Here is a 25,065-nt window from a genome sequence, read left to right on the forward strand (position 1 = left end):
GATGAAACACAAACTTTTAAAATGTCACCTCCAAAGCTTTGCAAGCTCAGACCATTTTATACCTCTTCAACCTCATCACCTCCCTCTCTGGGAGGGAGTTTGTGTTTCGTCTGATTCAGGAAAATGTAAGAAAATGAGAGTTCTTGCACTGAACTTGCAAGAGATAAATGCATACATGCTCATATCAGTAAAAAAATTCATCAATTGTCAACTCAAAAAGAAGTGAAAAGTTTTACTCAAATCAACAAAGAATTATAACCAGGGAGACAGTCTTTCAGAAAGCTGTGAGAACTGTGCTGAAGAGTTAAGGGTTGGAGACAGTATGTGTGTGATTTGGGTACATGCAACCAAGCATACATCTTAGCCAAGTTATTGTTCTTCGAAAGGATCAGATACCAGAGTTAAGGATTTAGTGTTTTTCTAAGTATGGGAAGATGCAAGAAACTGGGTTCATAAAAATTTCTCCTAAAAATATCTATCTTCCTCTGGTTTCTTTCTGGTTCTGCCAGTCTTGCTACAACATAAAGTGCTTCTTCCTGATTTCCACCCTGAATTCATTTCAGGGTAGCTTACTTTCAGGATAGGTCAGTGACTGCAGTGGTTAATGACTTGATTCTTGTAGAACCCAGTGGTGGGCAACATTTTTTACTACTCAATATTCTCCATTTGTTTCTGTCTTATTTCAGCTAAAGTTTAGGAGGTGTTTTTGACCAATTTGCCCTAGGATGCTAGGAATGCTCATTCCCTGGTCAGGTAAAGATTTCATTGATAGGCTACTCAGCAAGCAATTACTCGTCTAGTCTTGGTAACAGTAGCCAAAATCCTCTGGACCAACTGTCTTACTAGTCTGTCAGCTCCAGGAAATGATTCCCTCCTGTTGCTTCTTCCCATATCCAGAGTCACACTATTACAATCAGTGATCTTAGAATTATATATACATCAGGTCAATTGTTTCAAGTCTGTTAATCATTAGTTTTTTCAGGGGCTCAATAACACATTGTGAAAGCAAGAAACAAGAATCTTGTCAAACAGGAAGAATAGAAGTAATAAAGTAGTGACATTAGTAAGGTCATTTGTAAGCAGTAGTATTTTCTAAGGAGTTACGTGGCTGGGCCCAGAACAGAAATATTGATCTTTATGGTGGAGCAGGTATTTCTGCCCTTGTGAAGGTAGGTTTTATACACAATGCAAATACACAATGCACACCAGAGGGGAGGGAGAAGGTTCAAATGGGCAGAGAAAATATTTATGTTTAAATTTTTCTTGTCTTGTCTTAAAATAGCAAGTCTTTTTCATTGCTTCTTAAGTTTTACCGGCCATGGAAACTGCCTCCTGGGAGCCCTCCCCCTCCACCGCACCTGCCTGTGGGTGAAGATCCCAGGCTTCCTCCCAGCACAGGACTGAGGGGCAGCAGCGGGGGTCCTTCCCCGCCCCTCTCCCACAGCTCTGCTTGCCGGGTCCTTCTGGGCCTGGTGACACCAGGATGCTGGGCTCTGAGGCTTTGCATTTGAGAGGAAGAGAGGAAGAGGCCTTTCGGTGCCTTCCCAGTCACCAGTTCCTATAAACAAACTGCTACTGGCCTCAGTGCAGTGGAACCCATGGGCACATATACAGGTACACACAGAGACACAAACACCCACTGAGCCTGCACACAGGCACACACCCTTAAAGAGAGATGTCCAGGGGCTTTCCTGGCCCCTTTAAGGGTTCAGGCACAGGAAGCTGGCACTGGGGTGGGCCTAACCTCTTGTGTCCCAGGCTGGGCCACCTGTGACCCAGGGTCTCGTCCAGGTGTGGGTGGGGCATCAGTGGAAGGGGCTCCACGAAACCCAGGTTTGGGTGAGGGTGAAATTGGATAGGATCCTTCTGAGCCCTAGGCAAATTTGGGGCAATTGGAATATTTGGATTTTGTGGAAGTTTTTCTTTGTTTTCCTTCATCTTTATATTGAAATTGAAAAGGACACTATAAATGTGGGAAGGGGTACAAGTCTTTCTCTGTGATTAAGAAACAGACTATGTGATTGAGCAGAGACAATGATGGACACGAAAAGCTCTGTGGAGTTTTTCTAAACTATATGTATTTATATAGATCACATTATGCTTCAGCATATGTGTGTGCACCACATACTCAAGCCATGCAGTTTCTATGACAATGACATCAGCATTGTCAATGCTGTCAAATGCTACCCCCTCAAACTGCCCACTGAAGAAAATTTGAAAAGAAACTTTCCCCCTTTACAAATAGGGTCACCTACTAATTTTTGCTGTCTTGATCAGAAAAAAGAAAAGAATAGGAAAAAAGAATAGCAAGCTAACATCCCCTTTAAGGCTGGCAGGACCATGCTCTTCTCCCTACAGAGGAAGGACCTACTGCTTTGATCACCGAGGCAGGAGGGCTGCATCACCATCCCTCACCAACACTGCAGACAGGTGTCTGCAAGACCTTGTGCTTTTTTTCCCTAGATCCTTTTTACTTTGCCCAGAGAGGAGCTGGATTGGTTAAGACACTTCTGTTAAGACACCCTCTAGGCAGCAGATAATAAGTAAGCCTGGGAAAATTCTCCAGTCAATCTCTGGTGGGGTTGTGCAACAGGTTGGGTCTCAATCTAAGGTCTCTGCTTCAAGTTTCCTGTCCACTTGACATTATTGACCTCTAGAGATTTTATTTAACTTAAAGGGGAGGTGCACTGTACAGCCCCCTCCACTAACAGAAATGAGGACCTACCTACCCCCAACACTCATACACCCCCCATAAACACACCAACTATTACCCCCAGGGGGACAGACACACTTTGGCAATGAGGCCCCTCCGGAGGCCCAGGGTGTGAACAGCTGCACAGAGGGTTGTGTGCTGTGGAGTCCGCACCTTAGGAGGCGGGAGGGGGCGGTGGACACAGAAGGAAGGAGTCTCAGGTCCCTGATGGATCAGAAGAAGGAAAATGGGGAGAGGTGGTCAGGACACAGACAAGAAAACCAGAAAAGGGCCAAAAAATAGAAAATATAGAAAAAATGAGAGAAGCAAAAGAGAATGTGGGCAACCACACAAGACAGGAAGGAGACAGAGGAACAGAAAAGAGAATGAGATGCATGGGGAAAGATGTGAGGAGGGAAAGGGGAGCCAGGAAGAGGGCATCAGAGGACGTCAGAGCTCAGTGAGGATATCTCCTGTGAGCAGAGGATCGGGAGTCTCCAGGCTGGTCCTAAGTCCCTACAGAGACCGGCGGGCCCAGTACCCCAGCTCAGCCACGTAAATCAGCAAGTTGATGGCTGTCAGGACAGCCACAGCCAGGCGCTGGTCCCAGGCGCACATGAGGTCGTCAATGCAGCTCACATCGCTGGACCGCTGGGGCAGCCCGCCCAGCTCCTCATAGAACTGGTAGAGCAGCCAGAGGACAAGAGCACTGATGTAGAGGAGGACAGAGAACACGGTGAGCACAAGTTGGAAAATGGGGAAGGGGATTGGCAGCCTGTTCTCCCATTCGCCCAGATTCAACAGGATGGTTACTGCTGCTGGGATGAAGCAGATGGAGTACACGGCCACGCACCACACCAGGGCCGGCTGGTGCAGGTATAGGGAGGTGTTGCTGAGGAAGGCAAAGATGACACCAGCAACGAAGGTCTCCAGCACGTTCAGCAGGCCTGGCACAGTGTGCACGTAGCAGGGGATCTCTTTGAGCTTGTAGAAGTTCCACACGCCCGCCATTTCTATGGCATAAAGCACTGACGCGATGCAGGAGAATGCAGTGGCAGCGACGGCCCGGTCCCACTCAGGGCCATCAGGCAGGAACTGGACGTAGGCGATGGAGTAGATGATGGAGGCTGAGAGGCAGATGAGGGCGGCATAGCAGGCAAAGGTGACGGGAAAGTTGTACCAGTAGAAAGGAAAGCGAGGCTGGAGATCGTTTAACTCAATTATGACTATGAATAGGGTCACAATGAAACAGATGCACCAGCAGGACATGAACCAGTTACCTATGTCCCCTCTCCAAATGCCCATGTCAGCCACCAAGGAGAATGCCACGCAGGTGGAGAAGAGCTGCGGCACGCGGAGGAGCCAGAACACTCTGTTCACGTAGAGCCAGTATGGGAGTGTCGCCCTGGTGCTCATGGTGTTATGAATGTCTGGCAAGTCACAGTCACCGGTCTGGCAGTGGTCTTCACTGAGGACCCACCAAAGAAAGATCCGGCTCCAGAGGATCAGACGCCTACAAACGCCTCAGGGCTCTGTGACGGCTGAGGCTCAGGACCTGTGGAGTTGGAACCGATGGCTCAGACACTCGGGTAAGAGCACAGCTGCTCCAAATGGTTCTCCCCACCCATCACCCTTGGCCTTGTCAGGAGACTTGTCTTATCCCAAAGCTCCCAGCTAGTTGTGGTCTAGCCTCAAACCATGAACATTGTGGATCTCTCTAAGCTGACCATTATTTATGGAGACACAGAGACGGATGGTCCTTATCTTTAATCCCAACCCTTCAAGTCTCTCAAAATTGAAAATGAATATTTAAAAAATTGTTTGGTAACAAAATTCGGCCCAAAGAGACATGAGACAAATTATGATCTTTTTTTATTTTACTCAATGTGACTGTTCAAAAGTTCAGCTGCCAAAACACTAATGTGTATGATTACAAGGTGCTTTGAGACCCCAGTGGGGTGTGATGTCATGTAGAGTAGATGTACTATGTCACCTGTATGGAGCTGAAAATTCTGAATTCTAGAGAATATCTGACCCCAAGTGTTTCAGAAAAGGGACTATGGAGTGTCCTTTTGACTAACCCCATTTTACAGATGAGAAAACTAAGGTAGGGGAATTAAGTCCTTCCCTAAGATGGCATGACCATGAAGTTGGAACCCCAGATAAATATACCAAAGCCATGGGCATGAACTCTTTGCTCTACAGCACACATGGCAGAAATCCCCTTAGGTGGAGCCCAGGACCAAAGCCTAGAACACAACTTCAGGGCCACAGCCTCCTTCCACAGCAACCTGAACATACATGAATCCAGGCCTCTCCTCCCTGCAGCCATCACTAGAAGAAGCTGCCATGTGAGGGGACACAGCCCCACCCGGAGGAGGGCAGCTTCAGAAGTGAACAGGGAGGAGCCATGGGGTGAGAGCAAGGCCGTGGGGACAGGATGAAATGGGAAGTAGGGACTATTGTGACTCCCCTCCCCAATTTTGCTTTCACATGTCACTCTTTTGCATTGGGTCAGGGTATCCCAACCTAGCATGATTCCAAGGTGGAGTGTCATGGAGGAACCAAGGAACGAAATGTTAAAATGCCAGCTTTTTAAGCTCCAAAGCAGCCATCCACGTGCAAATCTAATCCTTTAAAGGGCAGGAGCTGAGAGAGGAGGCCCCTGCAGGACCCCTGGGAGGGGCCAGCCCTGAGGATGAGCCCGGGACTGGGGTGGAGGCGGGGGCGGGGGGCAGAGTGGAGATGACTGGGGGGATCCCAGGGTCCCAGGGGCCCTGAGGCAGCCCAGTAGGGGTCTTCTGACCCAGAAGGGATGCACGCATGGAGCCAACCTTCCCATGGAGGAGGGGCCGGGACTGGAACTGAGACAGGAGAACAGGGGCCTGAAGGGGTTTCAGGGCTGTGACAGGGACACATGGCCAGAGTGTCAGGGACCCTGGAGACCACGGAATTTCCCAGGTCACCACCCAAGACAGTCCCTCCAGCCAGAGCTGTAGTCCTGCTCATACAGGGGCTCCTCCAGGGTCCAGTGTGTGGGGGGAGTGTGCCTCTCCCAGCCCGCCCCCTCCGCAGGGACAGCCGCCCTGTTTCCAAGGGACTATTTGCTGAGAGGCCCCCAGGGCTGAAGGGCCAACAGCCTGAGCCCCAGCCAGCTTCCTGCCATCATGGGCCTTGTTGCCTTTGCTGATAATAAACCCTGGGACAAGCTGAGGCTGGAAAGAGAAACAGAGAGAAAACCTGAGAACCTCCCTGGACTCACAAAGCTCCTTGAGCCCCATTGCAGGGGAGCCCTGGAGCCTGCTGGCCTCCTAGTGGGCACTGCCAGGGTGGGAAGGAGCACTGGGGTGAGGGAAGGAGGGATTGTCATGCTCTTTGTACCCCAGTTTGATCCCAGTTTAATTACTTGAACTCACCCTGAAATTCCACCTACGATAAGAGACAACTTGAATGCTTTGAATCCATTGAATGCATCAGAGAGAGGATATGGAGAAGAGGAGGCATGGGGGTTCCAACCGCGTGACCCTGGGTCAGGCCTGTGCCCTGGAAAACAGGAAGTGGAAGTTTGTCTGAGTCTTCCAGCAGCCCCTCCTCCACTCTAATCTGTGAGCCTGGACATGGTGCCCCTGTCAGAGCACAGCCGATGTGGCTGAGCCCTGCCTGCCCAGCAGCCAGGCATGTGGACTAGAAGACAGTGAGCTGGGAAGGTCATGGCCAGAACAGAGGAAGGAATGAGGAAGTGCCAGAAGGGCAGAGAAGGGTGAGATGGGATGGACACTCAGAGTGACAAGGAGTAGAGCCTTCATAGCTGGATGATCATGGCAAGCTACTCAATAGAACCTCAGTTTCCCCCTTCTGTTCAATGTCTCTATACCTATTTTGTGTCAATTAAATGAATAAAAGCATGTGACGGGTTCATCAGAAAGCCTGTCACATGGAACCCTCAATCTGTGCCAGCTACCTCCCCACCCCCCTCACAGAGGACCCAGAAGGCCCTGGCTCTGAACATCAGCACATGCAGCTTGATTTGCTGCAGATCAGGGGCTGCAAGCCAGTTTGCACTGCAGGTGGACTCTTGATGTGTTCAGTTTCCACCACAGTTTCCATCAGTGTTTTCATGAAAAAATGATGTAGAATCACTAGCATTACTATTTCTTCCCTGAGTGTTTGGTGGCTGCACATTGTTTTAATTTCACATGAAAATTCGGATTACAGCTCCTTTTCAAGCCTCAGGAGATACAGTGTCACCTGGTTTGGTTCCCTTGGCAGTGGGGTTGCTGGAGATAAGCAGCTGCTAGCCTCTTTTCTTTATATTGTTTTCCATCCTCATCTCTGTTTAGTATTTTCTATATTTCTCTCATTCTCATGTATAACTGACATAAAGCAAGACTATTATCATCTCTCCTGTGACTGGTTTCCTGTCTTCGACATGGCCAAGCTTCCTGCCTGCTCACAGGAGCGTCCACCCCTCCATCCAGAGAGCATCCATGTCCACAACCTCAACCTCAGCCTTCAATACATTTCAAATGCTGTAAAATCACGTGTAGACATGTGTGTACACACAAGCATACTTGTTTGTACATACATGCATACATGTTTGTAGGGAATATCTGTATCTCTTTTCCTGTTTTGTCAACATGAGACCACGTCTTCCCAGAGCATCTTGCTTTTGCACCGCCCCAGACAGGTGCAGCTGGTCCTCTCCAGGGATCCTAGTGCTCTCCATCCCCTTATTTCCTTCCCTCCTGGCTCCTTGGGCATCAGTGGACCCTCCCCTGTGAGTCTCAGACACGGGGACATAGGATGTGACAAGGGATCCTGGGATCCAAGTGACCACCATGCTATAGGGCAGGAGGTCAGCAAGTTTTTCTGAGAAATTTTCTTAAAAATATGACAAAGAATATATTTTTCATTTCTGGAAATTAAATCTGGTTTCCTAGATCTGCAACAAATTATCACAAGCCTGGCAGCTTAAAACAGCAGAAACCTGTTCTCTCACAGTTCTGGAGGTCAGCAATTTGAAACAAGGTGTCAGCAGGGCTGCTCTGTCTCTGATGCCCCAGGGGAGGGTCCCGCTTTGCCTCTTTTAGCTTCTGGAGGCCCTTTAGCTCGTCCCATGTTACTGAACTCTGATGATGTCCGATCATCCCTCAAGAAGCCAAACACCGAGAGATGAGTGCTGGGCTTTGCCTGGGACGAGGTGCGGCTCCCCCACTGTGAACACAATCATCGCTCATGTCTGTGCATCAGCCCATGTTGGACGGTGGTTTGAAAAAAATACTCATGAACATTTCTACCTTTTTTTGTGCATCAACTCAGAGGATTTGTTTTTTTCCAGTTTAGTAGGTCTGAAGTGAGAAAAAGATTGTATCAAGAGTCAGCCACTGACTCTTCTCCTGCACTGAAAGCTCCTGCAGGGAATCGTCTCAGTGGAAATCCACCCCTGGCGCGCCCCCACCCCACCCCCACCCCAGGGGACACACTCTGGCCAAATCAAGTGATCTGTCCCGTCTTAAAAGGAGAAACTGCTTCAGACCTCCTTTCTTCCTCACACTGTGGTGACGCTAAGGCTGTGTCCCGCCAACACACTAGAACCCCTCCTCCTTCCGGGGACTGGAGTTGGGGGGAGGGGGGCGCAGATGCCCAGGCAGCTCCTGCCTCGGGCATCAGGACTGGAACCACAGAGCTGGGGCTGGATTCAGTTCCCTAAAAAGCTGACCCCATCTTCTCCCTCCCTTGCCTGCAGACTCCTCTGTGAACGCGGCAGGCTTTTCACAGTTTCCTTTCCTTTTTGCCTTTAATTTAGTGCCCTTGTTGGAAGAATCCTTACTATGGAGTAACAGGAAGACCTGCGCATGGAGTTCCCTCCCACTTACCAGATCTTGACAAAAGAGCTCTAACTGCAAAATACTGGAATAACTTAGAGATCCATGCAGGAACAATGTTCTTCACAACTGAAGACATACACGGGCAAGGTTGTATTAAAAGTAGAAAACCACTTTTTTCTTGATACAGGGTCATACTGTTAGGGGAACCACACTGACACAACCACCCACCCCGTTCAGGAACCCTAGTAACCACTTGTATGAGTTGTCTTACGACAGGAGGTCCCGGTAAGAAACACGGAACTAAGAAGCCACCACCAACCAGAAGGGTTCAGGAAAGGTCGAAAGGAGACAGCATGTGTCTGACCACCTTCCACAATCCTCCTCTCTGGCATCCATCCTGGCTGAACAAGGTGGGCACCACCAGGAAGGACTCTGAATCAGAATGATTGGCTATGGACAACCCGGAGACTAATCCCATCACCATAAAACCCAAACTGTGAGCCATGTGGCAGAGCTGTTCTCCTGGGTCCCCTTACCTTCCTGCTCTCCGCCCCGGTGCTGTTTCCCAATAAAAATCTCTTGCTTTGTCAGCGCATGTGTCTCCTCCGACAATTCATTTCCGAGTGTTAGACGAGAGCACAGTTTCGAGCCCTGGAAAGGGTCCCTCTTCTTGCAACAATACCTCTAGTTTTGCCAATCTGTCAAGATGCGTGCCAGTGGACTTGTAGAAGGGATGGATGTAGGTCCCTTCCCCCAACTTCACTGGCTCCCCCAGAACAGATTTCAAACAAACAAGCAATTCTTCCTTGGGAAGAGAGTGGTACAGAGTCACAAACAAGCCATTTCCCACTTCTGCAGTGTCCAACTGGCCCCAAAGTTCCAAACAGCAAAGAATACACACAAACAGGTGGGAAGGGGGGCTCCTGGGACCCACACCCCTCTACTCACTCAGTCAAGAGCTCTGTGCTCCTTCAGAGGCCAGTTTCCTTCTCTTAACAGAAAGTGAAAGCACCCTGTGAGCAAGGCGTGGGGAGGGGCAGGGCTAGTTCCTGAATCTAGCAAGTTTGGCAGCTGCTGGAGAAGACCTATAGATCTTCCTGGGAATAGATGGTACTCCACCCTGTCTTCCCAGTGGCACTCTGCTCCTTGCTCTAGGAAGACAGGGAGGGGCTGGAGACTTGGGGACCTGACTCCTGCCTGGACACTCAACATTGTCCCCCAAGTCAGGCCCAGCTGCTTGTCGCTGAAGAAGCCAATACAGAGAGCTAAGTCTTGGGTTTAAGAAAAGTAGCTTATCTTAAGGAAGCTGGCAAGAAGGTGTTTTACTGCCCAGAAGAATCAACTCCCAGCAGGGCAAGGCTCAGCCGGGATTTATACAAGGAGGGAAGCAGGAAACGGCTGCAGGCTGCATGCCGGGAGTGCGCTGTGCTTCTATTTTGGGGGACTTTACAGTAACCACCAGGAGCCTTTCTGGGCTGAGAACATGTGGTCCTTACTTTGTTCAGATCAATACATCAGTTCGAGGGGTCAGTGGTTGTATATTTTCTAGAGAAAAAAGAATTGAGGCAAAAACAGAGCTTAACTGGCAAAGCAAAACTGAAACCAGAAAACATCAAACTCTAAGTATTCATAAGCCTTTGGTTGAGTAACAAGCAAGGTTACAAACCGGTGCCGGTGACCTGCCTGACCACCATGATCACCATGTGCCTGTCCTCAGGCCTGGGCACCAAGCCCATCGTGGGCTTCTTCCTCCACTTGGGGCAGCTGCTCTCCATCAGTATGCCCTTCTCGCTGGCGGCCAGTGAGGGGGGCATAATTAACTGGTGCATGTTCATGGTGCGTCTGCTTCACCATGACCCTCACCATCTTCATAGGGGAGTTTTGTGGGCTCCCTTCTCTTGAGACGGCTTTCTCTGCACCCATGCCTTTTATTTCTCCATCTCCTGCCTCTCAACGTCCATCGTCTTTGGCACCACCTACATCAAGTTCTTGCCTCCAGGCTCCACCCGAACCTGGGTCCTCACTGCCACTGCATTCGCCTTCGTGGCTGCTGTACTGTATGCCATTGAAGCGTTCTGCATCATATCCAGCCTGGAGGCATGTTCTGGTTCAAGCCAGCCTCCCAGGCCTGCTCAGGAGGCCAGAGAACTATGCTGACTGGCTCATCATCGCCTTCATCAGCAGGCCCCACCAGTATCAGCAACAGCCAGCCCTACGTTTGTGGTTGTGTCTTCAACTCCCTGGGGTTCTTCACCAGCTCCTTTTTCGATTCTCCAGAGATTGGCTGGGGGTGGAACTTATCCCAAATTCCTTTAAGATGCCCTCTAGGCAGCCAGTGTGAGGCTGAGCATCAGGTGGGGCCCTGGGATCCAAATTCTCTGATTCAGGACTCTTGCCCATTGGAAATCAGTGACCTCCAGAATTTTTTCTTTCTTTTTTTTTTTTTTTTTTACTTAAAGGGGAGGTGCACTATACACTTCCTTCTATTGGGAGAAAGGAGCCCTGATGCCTAGCTACCTACCTTCACTCCTTCTCATCCTCATCCAGTCCGATGGCTTTAAGATTCCACTCAGTTGACAAATACACCTGTGCACCAAGTGTGTGCCCGGCAGTTTTCTAGACAATGGAGAGAGCAGAGAAGATAACCAGTAGTTCCCCCCTCATGGAGCTTATCCTCTAGGACACAAGATGGAAAATCTGAGAACCAATGTGTAATATCAGGTCAGTTCAGTTCAGTTCAGTCGCTGAGTCATGTCCGACTCTTTGCAACTCCATGAATCGCAGTACGCCAGGCCTCCCTGTCCATCACCAACTCCCAGAGTTCACTCAGACTCACATCCATCGAGTCAGTGATGCCATCCAGCCATCTCATCCTCTGTCAGCCCCTTCTCCTCCTGCCCCCAATCCCTCCCAGCATCAGAGTCTTTTCCAATGAGTCCACTCTTTGCATGAGATGGCCAAAGTACTTGAGTTTCAGCTTTAGCATCATTCCTTCCAAATAAATCCCAGGGCTGATCTCCTTTAGAATGGAATATCAGGTCAGTGGATGATAAATACTATGCTAAAGGGAAAACAGGTGAAAAAGAGAGTTATTGGAATGCAGGGATGGGCGAGGCTGCTATTTTAGGTGGTTGGAGGTCAGGCCACTCTATGGATGTGACCCACCCCTCACCAAGAGATTCTGATTCATTGGAGCTGAGTGAAGTGAATTGGCTGTATGATGATAACTCCCCAATTCTGGCCTCCAGAGCTGATCTCTACAGAGACCCTGAGTCATATGCAACTGCCTCCTGATCTCTCCCTCTGGATGTCTCAGGATGCCTCACACTCGCCATGTCTGGTCCCATCTCCTGAACCCCCCTAGCGCCAACACACACAGATCCTTCCTTGTCTTTCCCATCTAAGATGATGGCACCACCTTCACAGATGCGCTTCACAAAATACTGTGAATCCACACCACACACACACACACACACACACACACTCTCTTCCTCCTCTCTAGAGCATCCACTTGATCTTGGTCCAGATCCATCCAGCCTTCTCACCTGTGCTCCCCTCATAAGCTTCTCACTGCTTCCTCTATTTCCATTCTTTCCCTCAAAGTCAGCTTGGGCTGAACTCAAACTAAGTTACCTTTGACCGCTTTTCTTTGCTCCCTCAAACTGCACAGTGTCACCTCCCTGTATGTTCGCACCCCTTTCTACCTCTCCAGCTTCATCACCTCCCTCCCTCCAGTCACTGAGAAGTACTTCCAGTTCCTCTTTGTCATCTCAGGGCCTTTCCTGCTACAAGTCTACACACACCCCAACTCTGAATGGAGACCAGAACTGAGCCTGGAACATAGTAGTCCTGTCCAGGCAATGTCACTCTGAGCCTCAGTTTCCTCATCCAGAAAATGGAGATAATAGCACCAGTTTTTATAAATTTATTTATTTTTTATTAAAGGATAATTGCTTTACAGATAGCATCAGTTTTTAAAGGTGAAGATTCTTGATTGCATCCTGCAGAAAACACCTCTAGCAACTTAGGCAGAGAACAACTGTCCTAGAAGGCTGCTAGAGAATTATTAGGGAGAGATGGGCCTGAGAGCAGGCTTAGACCAGGAAGGAGGGGTGCTGGGCAGCTGGGGCACAGGCAAGGGCAGCTGGTCTAGCCACCATGGCCCCTGGCAGCAGACTCTGGATGCTACTCAGGCCTCAGCAGTAGAAATTCCGATCTGACCTGGTGTCTGTGTATCACCTGCTCCTTAGGTGTGTGTCCAGAGTTCATATGGCGGCAGGTCAAATATTTACCTGACCTTTTGAGTTTCTTATTGAGGGTGAGGCCCAGTTTCTCATCAAGATTCACACGATGGGGACATCCTCAAATATGAGGTGGGGGGAAGTTCAGGTTCTCAATTGTTCTTCTCCCTGGAGATGTTCATCATACAAGGCCATGGGAAAGTTGGGAAAATTAAAAGAGAAAACAAAGGAATCACTGATTCTTCAACATTTCCCCTAAAGGCAGAAGGGATGGAATGTATCCCAGTCAGGAGGTCCAGGCAGGAAGGGGCCTGAGGTTGTAAGCTCGCGTTAATACTTATTCAATAAACTCCTGCAACATACCAGGCCTTCTGCTCAGCACTGGGAAAATTTCAAAGAACAAAGGACAAGACACCTCTGCTTTGTGGATCTATATTCTAGAGTTTATCTTTGAAGCCTCGTGTTTTCCATGAAAGTAAATGTGGGATATTGCATTCCTTTTTATAATACCCCATAATAATATACTCTTAACATATCAGACTTGTTTCAATACAAAAGTAACAACTTCCTACTAATGGACTGGTGGCTGAGCCATCCTATTTGCTTGAAGATACTAGAAGATGAGATCTTTATGTGCCTATATTTAGGCACATTGTGGTTGACACATGAACAAAGCTGGGTCAGAGTACATGTGATCGGGGGAGTAGAAAATGGGGGAGCCAAAACCTGTGAGAGAGGAGCAGAGGGTCCGAGAGATGATGGAGGGTTCTGGGGTCCTGCCAGCCTCTGACAAGGTCCAGGAACAGACTATTCAAGAAGCATTTCCTGCCTGAAGTAGCAGAAAGAACACCAGGCTTTCTTTTATGGGTTTTCCCTAAGGAGTGGTCCCACACTAGCAATGGGAGTGTTTCTGGGGGCAGTGGTTTGGGCTGATGGGCCAAGCACTTGAGGGATTTATGGAAACAGATGCTGGTTGGAGTGAGGGGTGAGGAGATGGGCTTGAACTAAGCTCCCCCACCCCCACTGCTTCTCCATTCCTGGTCAGAAGCAGTCCCAGAAAAGACCAACTGGGCAAACCTCACCAGCCCAGCCTGGCTCCAGAAGAGACCTCAGGTGACAGCTCACAGGTTCTGTTGGCTGAGAAAGGGGCCCTGAGGACTTGGGCTGCAGCGGGGCTGCTGTGGACACAACAGTTACAAGAGGTCGTATGTGTCGTGCTCACTGCAGGTCGAGCTCTGCTGTGGATTCATTTGTTCCTCCCAGCAGCCCCTGAACTATGTTTTCAGTCCCCATTTTAACAGGCACAGAGAGGTCAACCGATCACCTTTACAGAGGTTTAGGTGTCAGAGCTGGGATTTGAACACAGTCATGTGGGTTTAGGACCTTAAAATCTGCTTGGGTTTGATTTGTACCTTAGACCCAAAGGGACAGAGTGGCCAATATATTTTTCAGCACCAACAGACTGACCTGGTGACATCACCTCCATTTCATTCATCTTCAGGGATATTATTATTGTCATCCCCATTGTACAGATGATGATTCTGAGGCTCAGAGAGTGTGTTATGTTTTTTGCTCAAGTTTACACAGTCACTTTCTGTCAGAGCCCAGATTTGAACACAGGCCTGTCTCCCTGCAAAGCTCAGAAAAAGAAAAGTGTTAATTGCTAAGTCGTGTTTGATGCTGCGACCCCACAGATTGTAGCCCTCACAGGCTCCCTCTGTCCATGGAATTGTCCAGGCAAGAGTACTAGAGTGGGAAGCCATTTCCTTCTCCGGAAGATCTTCCCAACCCAGGGATAAAACATGAGTCTCCTGCTTTGCAGGCAGATTCTTTACCATCTGAGCCACCAAGGAAGCCCCAGCAGGGAACAGAACCTCAGTAAATGCTGAGCCCCTTCCCTCTTCCCTGGGTCCAGGATTCATCTCCTGGCTCCCGTGTGTCCTGGTCTGGCTCTAGTGCCCCACCCAGAGGTCCTGTGGCCAAGTTCCCATACAGGCCAGACCACTTCCTGTTGGCAAGCCAGCCAGAACATGACAGGGAGGGTCCAGACCCTAGGGAGAGACTGATTGGAGCCTGGCCTGAATCTCCTCGGCACATCAGTCTTCCTAGAGACTTTTCCACAGGACAGTGACACAGACAAGGGCCACACGGATTGGCAGTCGATGCCTGGGTCCCAGGTAGGTGCCTGGAGCCTCCGGAGAGCAGAGTCCCTTCTCTCTACTCCAAGGTGGACTAGGAAGGTTGATTCTGTGATTTTTCCAAGCTGGCCAGAGAATGGAAACATTTGTGCCCCGGGCTGTGTTCTGGATGCGCCTCAGGACACAGTCTGGAGGATGTTAGCTGGAGTCACCCTGCCTGGGGGAGGCTCTGGCTGGCCTTCAAGGAAGGAGCCTCTGGCCACTGCCCCAGGAGACAGGGAGCTCAGGTCAGGCAGGGGGCAAGGGAAGGGCCTGAGGCTTGGGCAACGGGAAGTCTTCTCCATCAACTGTGTGTGCTAAAGGGCTTGGAAAGGCCCTGGCCACTCAGCAGGGAGGATTGGGGACCACAGCTCTCCCTCCTCAGACCCCTGGACCCAAGGTGCCTCCCTTCTGTCTGCTTTGGATACAGGCCTGTGTGGGCATCTCTCAGCTTCTCCTGCAGCCTTTCCATGAAGGCTGCAGGAAGCATGCAGACCATCTGCCAACTATCCCTTCCCTGACTCTTCTTCTCCAGTTGGTATATTTTTCAAACATAAATTTTAGTTTTTTAAAAAGGGAATCTTTACCTGGTTCAAAATAAAAATATTCTGAAAAAGCCATGTTCTGAGAAACCTCACTTCTACCTGTGGCCCCATCCACTCTCTCCTCAGTTCCCCTCCCCGACCCGGCCCACGTCGCTATTCCAATGAACTCAGGGGAGTCCTTCCTGTGCTCCTTGATGCAAGTCAAGTACATACAGGTGTATTTAATATTATTTCCCTTCATTTTTATTATATAAAATATAGTATACTCCATGTTGATTTATATCTTAACTATTTTTATTTCATGTATCCTGGAGATATTTACTTATCACTGTTGCAGAGTATTCCTTCTTGCACTACATCACTGTTTATTAATCCGCATCCTAAAGATGAACACCTGGGTTATTTTCAATCTTTTCTATCTTACTTGTGAATTTGATCTTGAGTGGGAGCTTGATTTATGTCAGGCTGCTGTGATCAGGAGAAGGTAAATGGGGAGAGGTGGTCAGGACACAGGAAATGAGAAAAGCAAGGATGACCAGGAAAGGGGCGAAAGGTAGAAAAATGTAGAAAAAATGAAAGAAGCAAGAGAAAGAAGCAAAACAGAATGTGGGCAACCACACAAGACAGAATGGAGACAGAGCAGAAGGGAAGGAAATGGAAAAGAGAGTGAGATGAGTGAATAAGTACGCGAGCAAGGAGAGAGGAGAGCCAGGAAGAGGACATCAGGGGCTGACAGAGCTCGGTGAGTATACCTCCTGTGAGCAGAGGGGTCAGGAACCCTGGGCTGGTCCTCAGTCCCTACAGAAACCTGGCGAGCCCAGTACACCAGGTCAGACGCGTAAACCAGCAGGTTGATGGCTGTCAGGAGGGTCACAGCCAGTCGCTGGTCCCAGAAGCACATGTCATAGTTGAGCCCATTGATGCGGCCCATATCACTGGACCGGTGGGGCTGTCTGCCAAACTGCTCATTGAACTGGTAGAGCGGCCAGAGGACCAGAGCGCTGACATAGAGGAGGACAGACAGCAGGCTGAGCACAAGTTGAAAAATGGGATACAGGCTGGGCAGCCTGCATTGCCATTTGCCCAGGTTCAGCAGGATGGCCAGGGCTGCTAGGATGAAGCAGATGGAGTACACGGCCACACACCACTCCAGGGCCGGCTGGTGCAGGTACAGGGAGGTGTTGATGATGCAGATGAAGATGAAACCAGCCATAAAGGTCTCCAGCACCTTCAGCAGGCCTGGCATGGTGAGCACACAGCAGGAGGTCTCTTTGAACCCATAGGTGATCCGCATGCAGACTACTTACATGGCATGTAGCAGAGGTGGGACACAGGGGAACGTAGTGGCAGTGATGGCCCGGTCCCGGTAAGGACCATCAGGCAGGAACTGGACAAAGGTGACAGAGTAGATGATGGAGGCCGAGAGACAGAGGAGGGTGGTGTTGCACCAGAAGAAAGGAAAGCAGGACGAGAGCTCACGTAAGTCGACTATGGAGATGATGAGGGTCACAGCGAAGCAGATGCACCAGAAGGACATGAACCAGTTACCTGTGGCCCCTCTCCAGATGCCCATGTCGGCCACCAGAGAGAAGGCCACGCAGGTGGAGAAGAGCTGTGGCGGGCAGAGGCAGAGACAGCAGCACGTGACCTCCAAGAAGCCCCTGTCTCAAGTGTCACCCCAGTGCACGTGGGCTGTGCTGGTCTGGCTGGTGGTGGATCGAGTCAGCCTCCTGGAACAGGCTCAGGGCCCTGTGATGGCTGAGGCTCAGGATCTGTGGAGTTGGAACCAATGGTCAGACACTTGGGTAACAACACAGCCGCTCCAGAATGGTTCTCCCCACCCATCACCCTCGGCCTTGTCAGGAGACTGCCTCATCCCAAAATCTCACAGCCATGTTTGATCTGCCCCCAAACCATGAATATTTGGGGCCTCTTGGGCTGCATACCATTATCTTTTGGGGTTGTAAGGTAGAATCATCCTTATGTACAATCTCAAATCTTCAAGTCTCTCAAAATTGAAAACGATTTTTAGAAATTTCATTTTTGTAGCAGAATTTGAGCTGAATGTACATGAGACAATTCATGGTCTCACGGTTCTCCGCCTCCCCCTCAGAGAGGACCCAGAAGGCCCTGGTCCCCTCATGCAAGCTTGGTTAGCTCCAGATTAGGGGCACAAACCAGTTTGTACTGGAGGTGGCCCCGAGGATTTGTTTTGTTTTTCTTCATGGTATTTTCTGGAAGACATGATGTAGAATCAGTGTTGTTTTTTCCCTAAGGGTTTGGAAGCTGCAGTGTTTTAATTTCACAAGAAAATCCAGATTTCCTGCTCCTTTAGAAACCTCAGGGGATCTGGTGTCACTGGGCTGTGTTCCCTTGGGGTTGGGGGAGTAGCTGGGGGTGAGCATCAGCTATGGCCTCTTTACTGTTTTCCATTTATACCTTTATGTAGTATTCTATATTTCTCTTATTCTCCTGTATAATCGACATAAACAGGGCTATGATCATCTCACATGTGCCTATTTCCCCCTCTTTGGGATGGCCAGGCTTCCTGCCTGCTCACACGAGCGTCCACCCCTTCATCCAGGGAGCATCCGTGTTCTCAACATCTCGTACAGCCTTCAACACATGTCACAAGCTCTGAAACTGTATTTAGACACATGTTTGCATACATGCACACATGCCTGTAGGGAGTATCTTCCTTATTTTCTGATTTGTAAACATAAGACCGTGCCATGCACACGGCATCTTGCTTTTCCACCACCCCCGGCAGGTGCAGCTGGTCTTCTCCAGGGGCCCTAGTCCTCTCCATCCCCTTTACTTACTTCCTTCCCTCCTGGCTCCTGTGGGCGTTTGGACTGACCCCCCTTCTCTAGATCAGTGGACCCTCCCCTGTGTCTCAGACACTGGGGGACACAGAATATGACAAGGGGTCCTGGGATCCCTGTGACCACCATACTCTAGAGCAGGAGGTTGGCAAGCTTTTCTGGAACTTTAAAAAAATATGACAAATAATATATTTTTCATTTCTGGAAATTCATTTTGTTCTACTAGGGCTACTGCAGCCAATTACCACAAGCCTGATGGCTTAAAACAACAGAAACGGATTCTCTCACAGTTCTGGAGGTCAGCGTTTTGAAACAAGGTGTCAGCAGGGCTGCTCTGTCTCTGATGCCCCAGGGGAGGGTCCCTCCTTGTCTCTTTTGGCTTCTGGAGGAGCCTTGGCCCGTGGCTGTGTTCCTGAACTCAGGCTTGTCTACTCAGTCCTCAAGAAGCCAAACACTGAGACACCAGTGTCCGGCTTTTTCTGGGACAAGGTGCCGCTCCTCTGCTGTGAACACAATCATCACCCACATCTGTGCATCAGCCCATGTTGGGTGGAGGGTTAGAAAAAATACGAATGAAGGTTTCCACCATTTTTTGTGGATCAACTTGGAGGATGGTTTTTTCCAGTTTAGCAGGTCTATGTTGAGAAGAAGATCGTATGTCCAGTAGCAGTTACAGACTTTTCTTCTGCACTGAAACCTCCTGCAGGGAATTGTCTTAGTGGAAATCCACCCCCTTGCCCACCTCCGCCTCCCCGCCCCGTGCCATAAGGGACGCACTCTGGCCAAATTGAGTGACCTGTCAGGTCTTAAAGGGAGAGACTACTTCAGAACCCCTTTCTTCTTCAAGCTGTGGTGACGCTAAGGCTGTGCCCCGCCAACACACTAGAACCCCTCCTCTTCCGGAGACTGGAGTTGGGGGGAGGGGGAGGGGGATGGCGCAGACCAGGACAGCCCCTGCCTGGGGCATCATAGGAACCACAAAGCTGGGGCTGGATCAGTTCACTAAGAAGCTGACCCCTCTTCTCCCTCCCTTGCCTGCAGACTCGTCTGTGAACACGGCAAGCTTTTCACAGTTTACTTTCCTTTTGGCCTTTAATTTGGTGCCCTTGGAAGAATCCTAATTAGGGAGTAACAGGAAGACCTGCACATGGAGTTCCCTCCCACTTCCGGATCTTAAAAAAAGAGCTCTAACTGCAAAATACTGGAATAATTTAGAGATCCATACAGGAACCAACACTATTCCCAACAGAAAACATACATGGGCAAGGTTGTATTGAAAGTAGAAAACCATTTTTTTCTTGATTACAGGGTCATACCTCCAGTTTTGCCCATCTGCCAAGATGGGTGCCAGTGGACTTGTAGAAGGGATGGATGTAGGTCCCCTCCCCCCACTTCACTGGCTCTTCCAGAACAGATTTAAAACAAACAAGCAATTCTTGAAGAGAGTGGTACAGAGTCACAAACAAGCCATTTCCCACTTCTCCAGTCTCCAACTGGCCCCAGAGTTTCAAAGAGCACAGAATACACCCAAACAGGTGGAAAGGGGGCTCCTGGGACCCACACCCCTCTACTCACTCAGTCAAGAGCTCAGTGCTCCTTCAGAGGCCAGTTTCCTTCTCTTAACAGAAAGAGAAAGAACCCTGTGAGCAAGGCCTGGGGAGGGACAGGGCAAGTTCCTGAATCTAGCAAGTTCGGCAGCTGATGGAAGAGACCTATATATCTTCCTGGGAATAGCTGGCACTCCACCTTATCTTCCCAGTGGCACTCTGTTCCTTGCTCTAGGAAGAAAGGGAGGGGCTGGAGACTTGGGGACCTGACTCCTGCCTGGGCGCTCAACATTGTCCCCCAAGTCAGGCCCAGCTGCTTGTCGCTGAAGAAGCCAATACAGAGAGCTAAGTCTTGGGTTTAAGAAAAGTAGCTTATCTTAAGGAAGCTGGCAAGAAGGTGTTTTACTGCCCAGAAGAATCAACTCCCAGCACGGCAAGGCTCAGCCGGGATTTATACAAGGAGGGAAGCAGGAAACGGCTGCAGGCTGCATGCCAGGGGTGCGCTGTGCTTCTATTTTGGGGACTTTACATTAACCCCTGGGCCGCCTTGCTGGATTGAGAAGGTGAGTGTGGTCCTTACTTTGTTCAGATCAGCACATCAGATCTAGGTGTCAGTGGTTGTATATTTTCTAGAGAAAAAAGAATTGAGGCAGAAACAGAGCTTAACTGGCCAAGCAAAACTGAAACCAGAAAACATCAAACTCTGTTTAACTATTCATAAGCCTTTGGTTGAGAAACAAGCAAGGTTACAAACGGGTGCTGGTGACCTACCTGACCACCATGATCACCATGTGCCCGTCCTCAGGCCTGGGCACCAAGCCCATCGTGGGCTTCTTCCTCCACTTGGGGCATCTGCTCACCACCTGAGTGCCCTTCTCGCTGGGGGCCAGTGAGGACACTCTGAAGGGGGACGTAATTAACTGGTGCATGTTCATCTGGTGCGTCTGCTTCACCATGACCCTCACCATCTTCATAGTGGAATTCTGTGAGCTCCGGTCCCACCTCCCCTTCTCCTGGGAGGGCTTTTTCTGTGCCCACGCCTTTTACTTCTCTATCACCTGCCTCTCAAAGACCATCATCTTCGGCGCCACCTACATCAAGTTCTTGCCTCCAGGCTTCGCCCAGAACAGGGTCATCACTGCCACTGCATTCGCCTTCGTGGCTGCTGTCTCTATGCCATTGAAGCATTCTGCATCATATCCAGCCTGGAGGCATGGTCTGGTTCAAGCCAGCCTTCCCGGGCCTGCGCAGGAGGCCAGAGAACTATGCTGACTGGCTCATCATCACGTTCATCAGCAGCCCCCACCAGTATCAGCATCAGCCAGCCCTACGTTCGAGGTTGTGTACTTCATATGCTTCCTCCTGGAAGGAGCTGTGAACTTCATAGTGAAGCGATTTGATCGAGTCAAAGACAAAAATCTCTGTTCCCTACCTGTATCCTGTCTGAGCAGACGGTGCTCTCTGTGCTCCTCTGCCCTAGTGCTCTGGTCCTCTGTCAGCTCCACCAGTTCAATAAGAAGCCTGATGGGCAACCCCAGTGATCCAGTGATGTGAGCTGCAGGAACAGACGCACCTGCTCGGTGTGCACCTGGGACCAGCGGCTGGCTGTAGCCGTCCTATCCAGCTGCTGCTTGATGTGGCTGACACTGAGTGCCTGGCCTGTGAGGCTATTGTAGGGACTAAGAATGCACTTTCTAAATGAGAGGTGTTCTTTGTAGAGCTCTGACATCCTCTGATGCCCTCTTCCTGGCCTCCCTCTCCCTCCTCACAACCTTCTCCATGCATCTCACTCTCTTTTGTGTTCCTTCTCTCCTTCTGCTCTGTCTTTGCCCCGTTTGGTGTGTTTGCTCACATTCGGTTTTGTCTCTTTCTCTTGCTGCCCTCATCTAATCTACACTTTCTGCTTTTTTCCCTTTTTCTGGTCATCCTTGGCTTTCCCATCTCCTGTGTCCTGACCACCTCTCCCCATTTTCCTTCTTCTGATCCATCAGGACCTGAGACCCCTTCCTTCTCTGCCCACTGCCTCCTAAGGCGCTGACTCCACATCACACAGCCCTCTGTGCAGCTGTTCACACCCTGGGCCTCTGGAGGGGCCTCATTGCCAAGCAAGTCTGTCCCACTGGGGGTGCCTTAGTTGGTGTGTGTGTGTGTTGGAAGGAGGCTGGGGTTGGGGGTGAGTACCAAGGGATATGGCCCACTTCTTCCCAGCGGATGGGGTATACAGTCCACCACTCCTTTAAGTTAAACAAAAGTCTGTGCAGGTCAGTAATTTCCAGTGGGAGGAGTCTTGAAGCAGAGACCCTGGTCGCTAAGCCCCAACTGGTGGTTGGCCCCATCTGACATCGGCTCCAGAATTTTTCCAAGCTTACTGAAACCCACTGCCAGCAGAGGCCATCTTAAAGGAAGCAAAGGCTGAATGCCTCCCCATCCAACTACTCTCTGGGGAATCAAAGTAGGACCTGGTGAATGAACCCCAGAGTCTTGAAGACACCTGCCTGCAGAGTTGGTGAGGGGCAGCGATGTGGCCCTCCTACCTCAGTGATCAAAACAGCAGGTTCTGCCTCTGAAGGGAGAAGGACATCGCCATTGCCAGCATTAAAGGTGATGTTAGCCTGGGTGTTATAGTTTTCTTAATTTTTATTGTCTCAAGGGCAAAAATTACTGGTTGACTATATTTTTGCATGGAAAGTTTCTATTCAAAACTTTGTTGATGGGTGGTGTTGGATGGGTGAGTAATGCTGATGCCACAGTCGAGGAAACTGTGTTGCTTGAGTTTGTGCTGCACAGACATGTGTTTCTATGTGTCAGCTGTTTTCTCATGCTGCCTCCTGCTTCTCCAGGATCTACATATAATCTAAATAAATGTAAATATACATGGATTTCTTAATTGTCTGGAATTTCTGGATACCATCACCCCTGCTATCAATCATAGATGCAGCCTTGCCCTTTCTCCTACAACTGTAATGCTCTTTTTTACCTCAGTACAAAGATAAAAGAAAAACCCCACAAACTTGACATATCTAATTGCCCAAATTTTCTCAGAGCTGGGAAGGATGCAGGAGATTTTTATTCTGATGAAAGCCCTCATCTCTGGGAGCCCTTCCCAATGTCTCCCCACTCGCACCTTCCCCTGGGCCCTGGGGCCATGGCCCAGCCCAAGACAACTAGCAGTTGTGTCCCCAACACTAGACTTTCTGTCCCCTTAGCTCTTAAAGGACGAGACCCTGGAGAACTGTATTTAAAGGTGTGTCCCTGCGTGCATGCCCAGCGCGTGTTTGCCTGTGTATGTGCCTGTATGTCTGTGCTCACAGGTGCATTTGGACCAGCAGCCTTTATAATAACTGGTGGCCAGGAAGCCACCCTTATTGTGTTCAGTCTCGTTTCTCAGCCACAAACCACAGAGCCCAGCATCCTGGAGTCACCAGGACTGGAGGAGTCAGGCATCAGAGCTGTGGTGGGCAGGGGAGGGGGTGGGACAGGGGAAGGCCCCCCTGCTGCCCCTCGCTCCTGTACTGGGATGAAGCATGAGTTCTTCACACAGGGGCGGGTGGGGTGGATGGGGAGGGCTCCAGGACGTGGTTCCCGTGGCAGGCAAATCCTAAGAAGCAAACAAATAAAATTCATATTTTAAGTCAAGACAAGAAAAATTGAAACAAAATTCGTCTCTGCCTGTTTTGACCTCCTCCCTGCCCTGAAGTGTGCAGTGTGCATCTGGAGTATGTGTTAACCAGACCTTCCGAAGGGCAGAAATACCTGACCCAATATAAAGATCCATTTGTGTTCTTCTAACCCTAGCCTTGTGACTTTACATGACACTGCCTCCCTATGACCTTATAAATGTCACTAGCTATATTACTCTTGTCTAGCACTTTATAAGAGTGTTGTTTCTCGCATTAACAAATGTGTCATTGAGCCTCTGATAAACATGGTGATGACCAGGTGACCTTACATACAGTTTTATAAGATCCATGACTCGAAATATGGGAAGAAGCAACAGGAGGGAACCATTTCTGAGAGCCGGACAGACAAGTGAGACAATTGTTCTGGAGGATTTTGGCTACTGATACCAGAACTAGAAGAAGAATTGCACACCCAGTGGCCCATCAATGGAATCCTCCCCTGACCTGGGAAAATTCCTCCCAAACCTTGATTGCAATTAAGATGGAAACAAATAGATTGTGTGATAAAGAATGTTGCCCACCACTGGGGTCTTCCAAAATCAAGTCACTGGCTGCTGCAGTTCACTGACCTGCAATCCACTCTGGAAAGAAGTCGTGAAAAAGGTCAGGATTGTACTTTGTACTCTGAGAAAACTGGCAGAACCTGCCCTCACATACTTGGATATTTCAGGAGACTTTTCTATGAACCCAGTTTTCTGCATATGTCCATGCTTAGGAAGCACTAAAAGCATGAACCGTGATATCTGTTCTTCCTGAGTGAAGCAACCTTCTACCAAAGCGTAGGCTGGTTTCATGTCCTTCCCCAAATCACTTAAACATTGACCTCCAAACCTAATCTCCTCAAAACAGCTCTTGGAGCGTCTTGAGAGACTGTCTCCCCAGTTAAACTTCTCAGGTTGGTTCCAATAAAATTTCCAATTCTTTCTTAGGTTGTCTGACTATTAGCTAATTTTTTATCCACAAAAGCAAGTACGCAATGACCTCCGCAAGTCTCAGTGCAGGAACCTCAGATTCTTATATTTTTCTAAATCAAATTGAACACAACCCTGGGACCTCACTTCTCAGGAGGATGCAAATGTCTCTGTGCTTCAGTAAAAGAATTGTCTAGGGTGGGCTCACCTGAGGGGCTCGCTGTCCAAGCCTCCTGGTTCATGGGGGGCAGCTGGTCAATTCCTCCTGTTGAGAGATTAAGGGACATTTGTCACAATTCCAATGGTGCTCCAATTCCTCACTGTGGCCCTCAAAAGAAAGTGTAATGATCCTGTATTTAGTCCAACCCTCTAGTCTTAGGGTATTCCATGGTGGCTCAGATGGTAAAGAATCCTTCTGCAATGCAGGTTGACCCGGGTTTGATCTCTGAGTTGGCAAGATCCCCTGGAGATGGGTTGTCAACCCCCTCCAGTATTCATGCCTGGGAAATCCCTCGGACAGAGGAGCCTGGTGGGCTGCAGTCCATGGGGCCGCAAAGTGTCAGACATGACTGAGTGAGATACACTTAGTCTTCTCTTCATAGAGGAGGAGCAGCTGGAC

At 49.5% G+C, this 25,065-nt stretch overlaps 2 protein-coding genes and 1 long non-coding RNA gene across 6 annotated transcripts; all 3 read right to left on the reverse strand.

Annotated features, from left to right (window-relative positions):
* Nucleotides 1-212: 212 nt before the first annotated feature.
* Nucleotides 213-9,599, reverse strand: LOC147349694 (myeloid-associated differentiation marker-like). Of its 4 annotated transcripts, none has more exons than XM_086364633.1 (3): nt 9,469-9,599; nt 6,109-6,235; nt 213-4,247 (listed from the first exon to the last, which is right to left on the reverse strand). In XM_086364633.1, the coding sequence occupies exon 3, from the start codon at nt 4,106-4,108 to the stop codon at nt 3,209-3,211; it is 900 nt and encodes a 299-aa protein (XP_086220759.1). In that variant the 5' UTR covers nt 4,109-4,247; nt 6,109-6,235; nt 9,469-9,599; the 3' UTR covers nt 213-3,208. The 4 variants fall into 4 exon arrangements, with proteins under 4 accessions (XP_086220759.1, XP_086220760.1, XP_086220761.1 ...); XM_086364634.1 differs by having other exon boundaries at nt 9,057-9,517; XM_086364635.1 differs by lacking the exon at nt 6,109-6,235 and having other exon boundaries at nt 9,469-9,529.
* Nucleotides 9,600-10,496: 897 nt separating this feature from the next.
* On the reverse strand, nt 10,497-17,575 carry LOC147349695 (myeloid-associated differentiation marker homolog). The gene is made up of 3 exons (XM_086364992.1): nt 16,099-17,575; nt 13,844-13,939; nt 10,497-10,648 (listed from the first exon to the last, which is right to left on the reverse strand). The coding sequence occupies exons 1-3, from the start codon at nt 16,775-16,777 to the stop codon at nt 10,497-10,499; spliced, it is 927 nt and encodes a 308-aa protein (XP_086221118.1). The 5' UTR covers nt 16,778-17,575.
* Nucleotides 17,576-22,474: 4,899 nt separating this feature from the next.
* Nucleotides 22,475-24,790, reverse strand: LOC147349696 (uncharacterized). The gene is made up of 2 exons (XR_015150082.1): nt 24,655-24,790; nt 22,475-23,453 (listed from the first exon to the last, which is right to left on the reverse strand). It is a non-coding gene; the product is annotated as an uncharacterized LOC147349696 (long non-coding RNA).
* Between the last annotated feature and the right edge of the window lie 275 nt (nt 24,791-25,065).

Source organism: Bos grunniens, chromosome 21 (genome assembly GCF_055505025.1).
Source record: "Bos grunniens cultivar Pamir isolate PY7600 chromosome 21, Bosgru_T2T1.0, whole genome shotgun sequence".
NCBI lineage: Eukaryota > Metazoa > Chordata > Mammalia > Artiodactyla > Bovidae > Bos > Bos grunniens.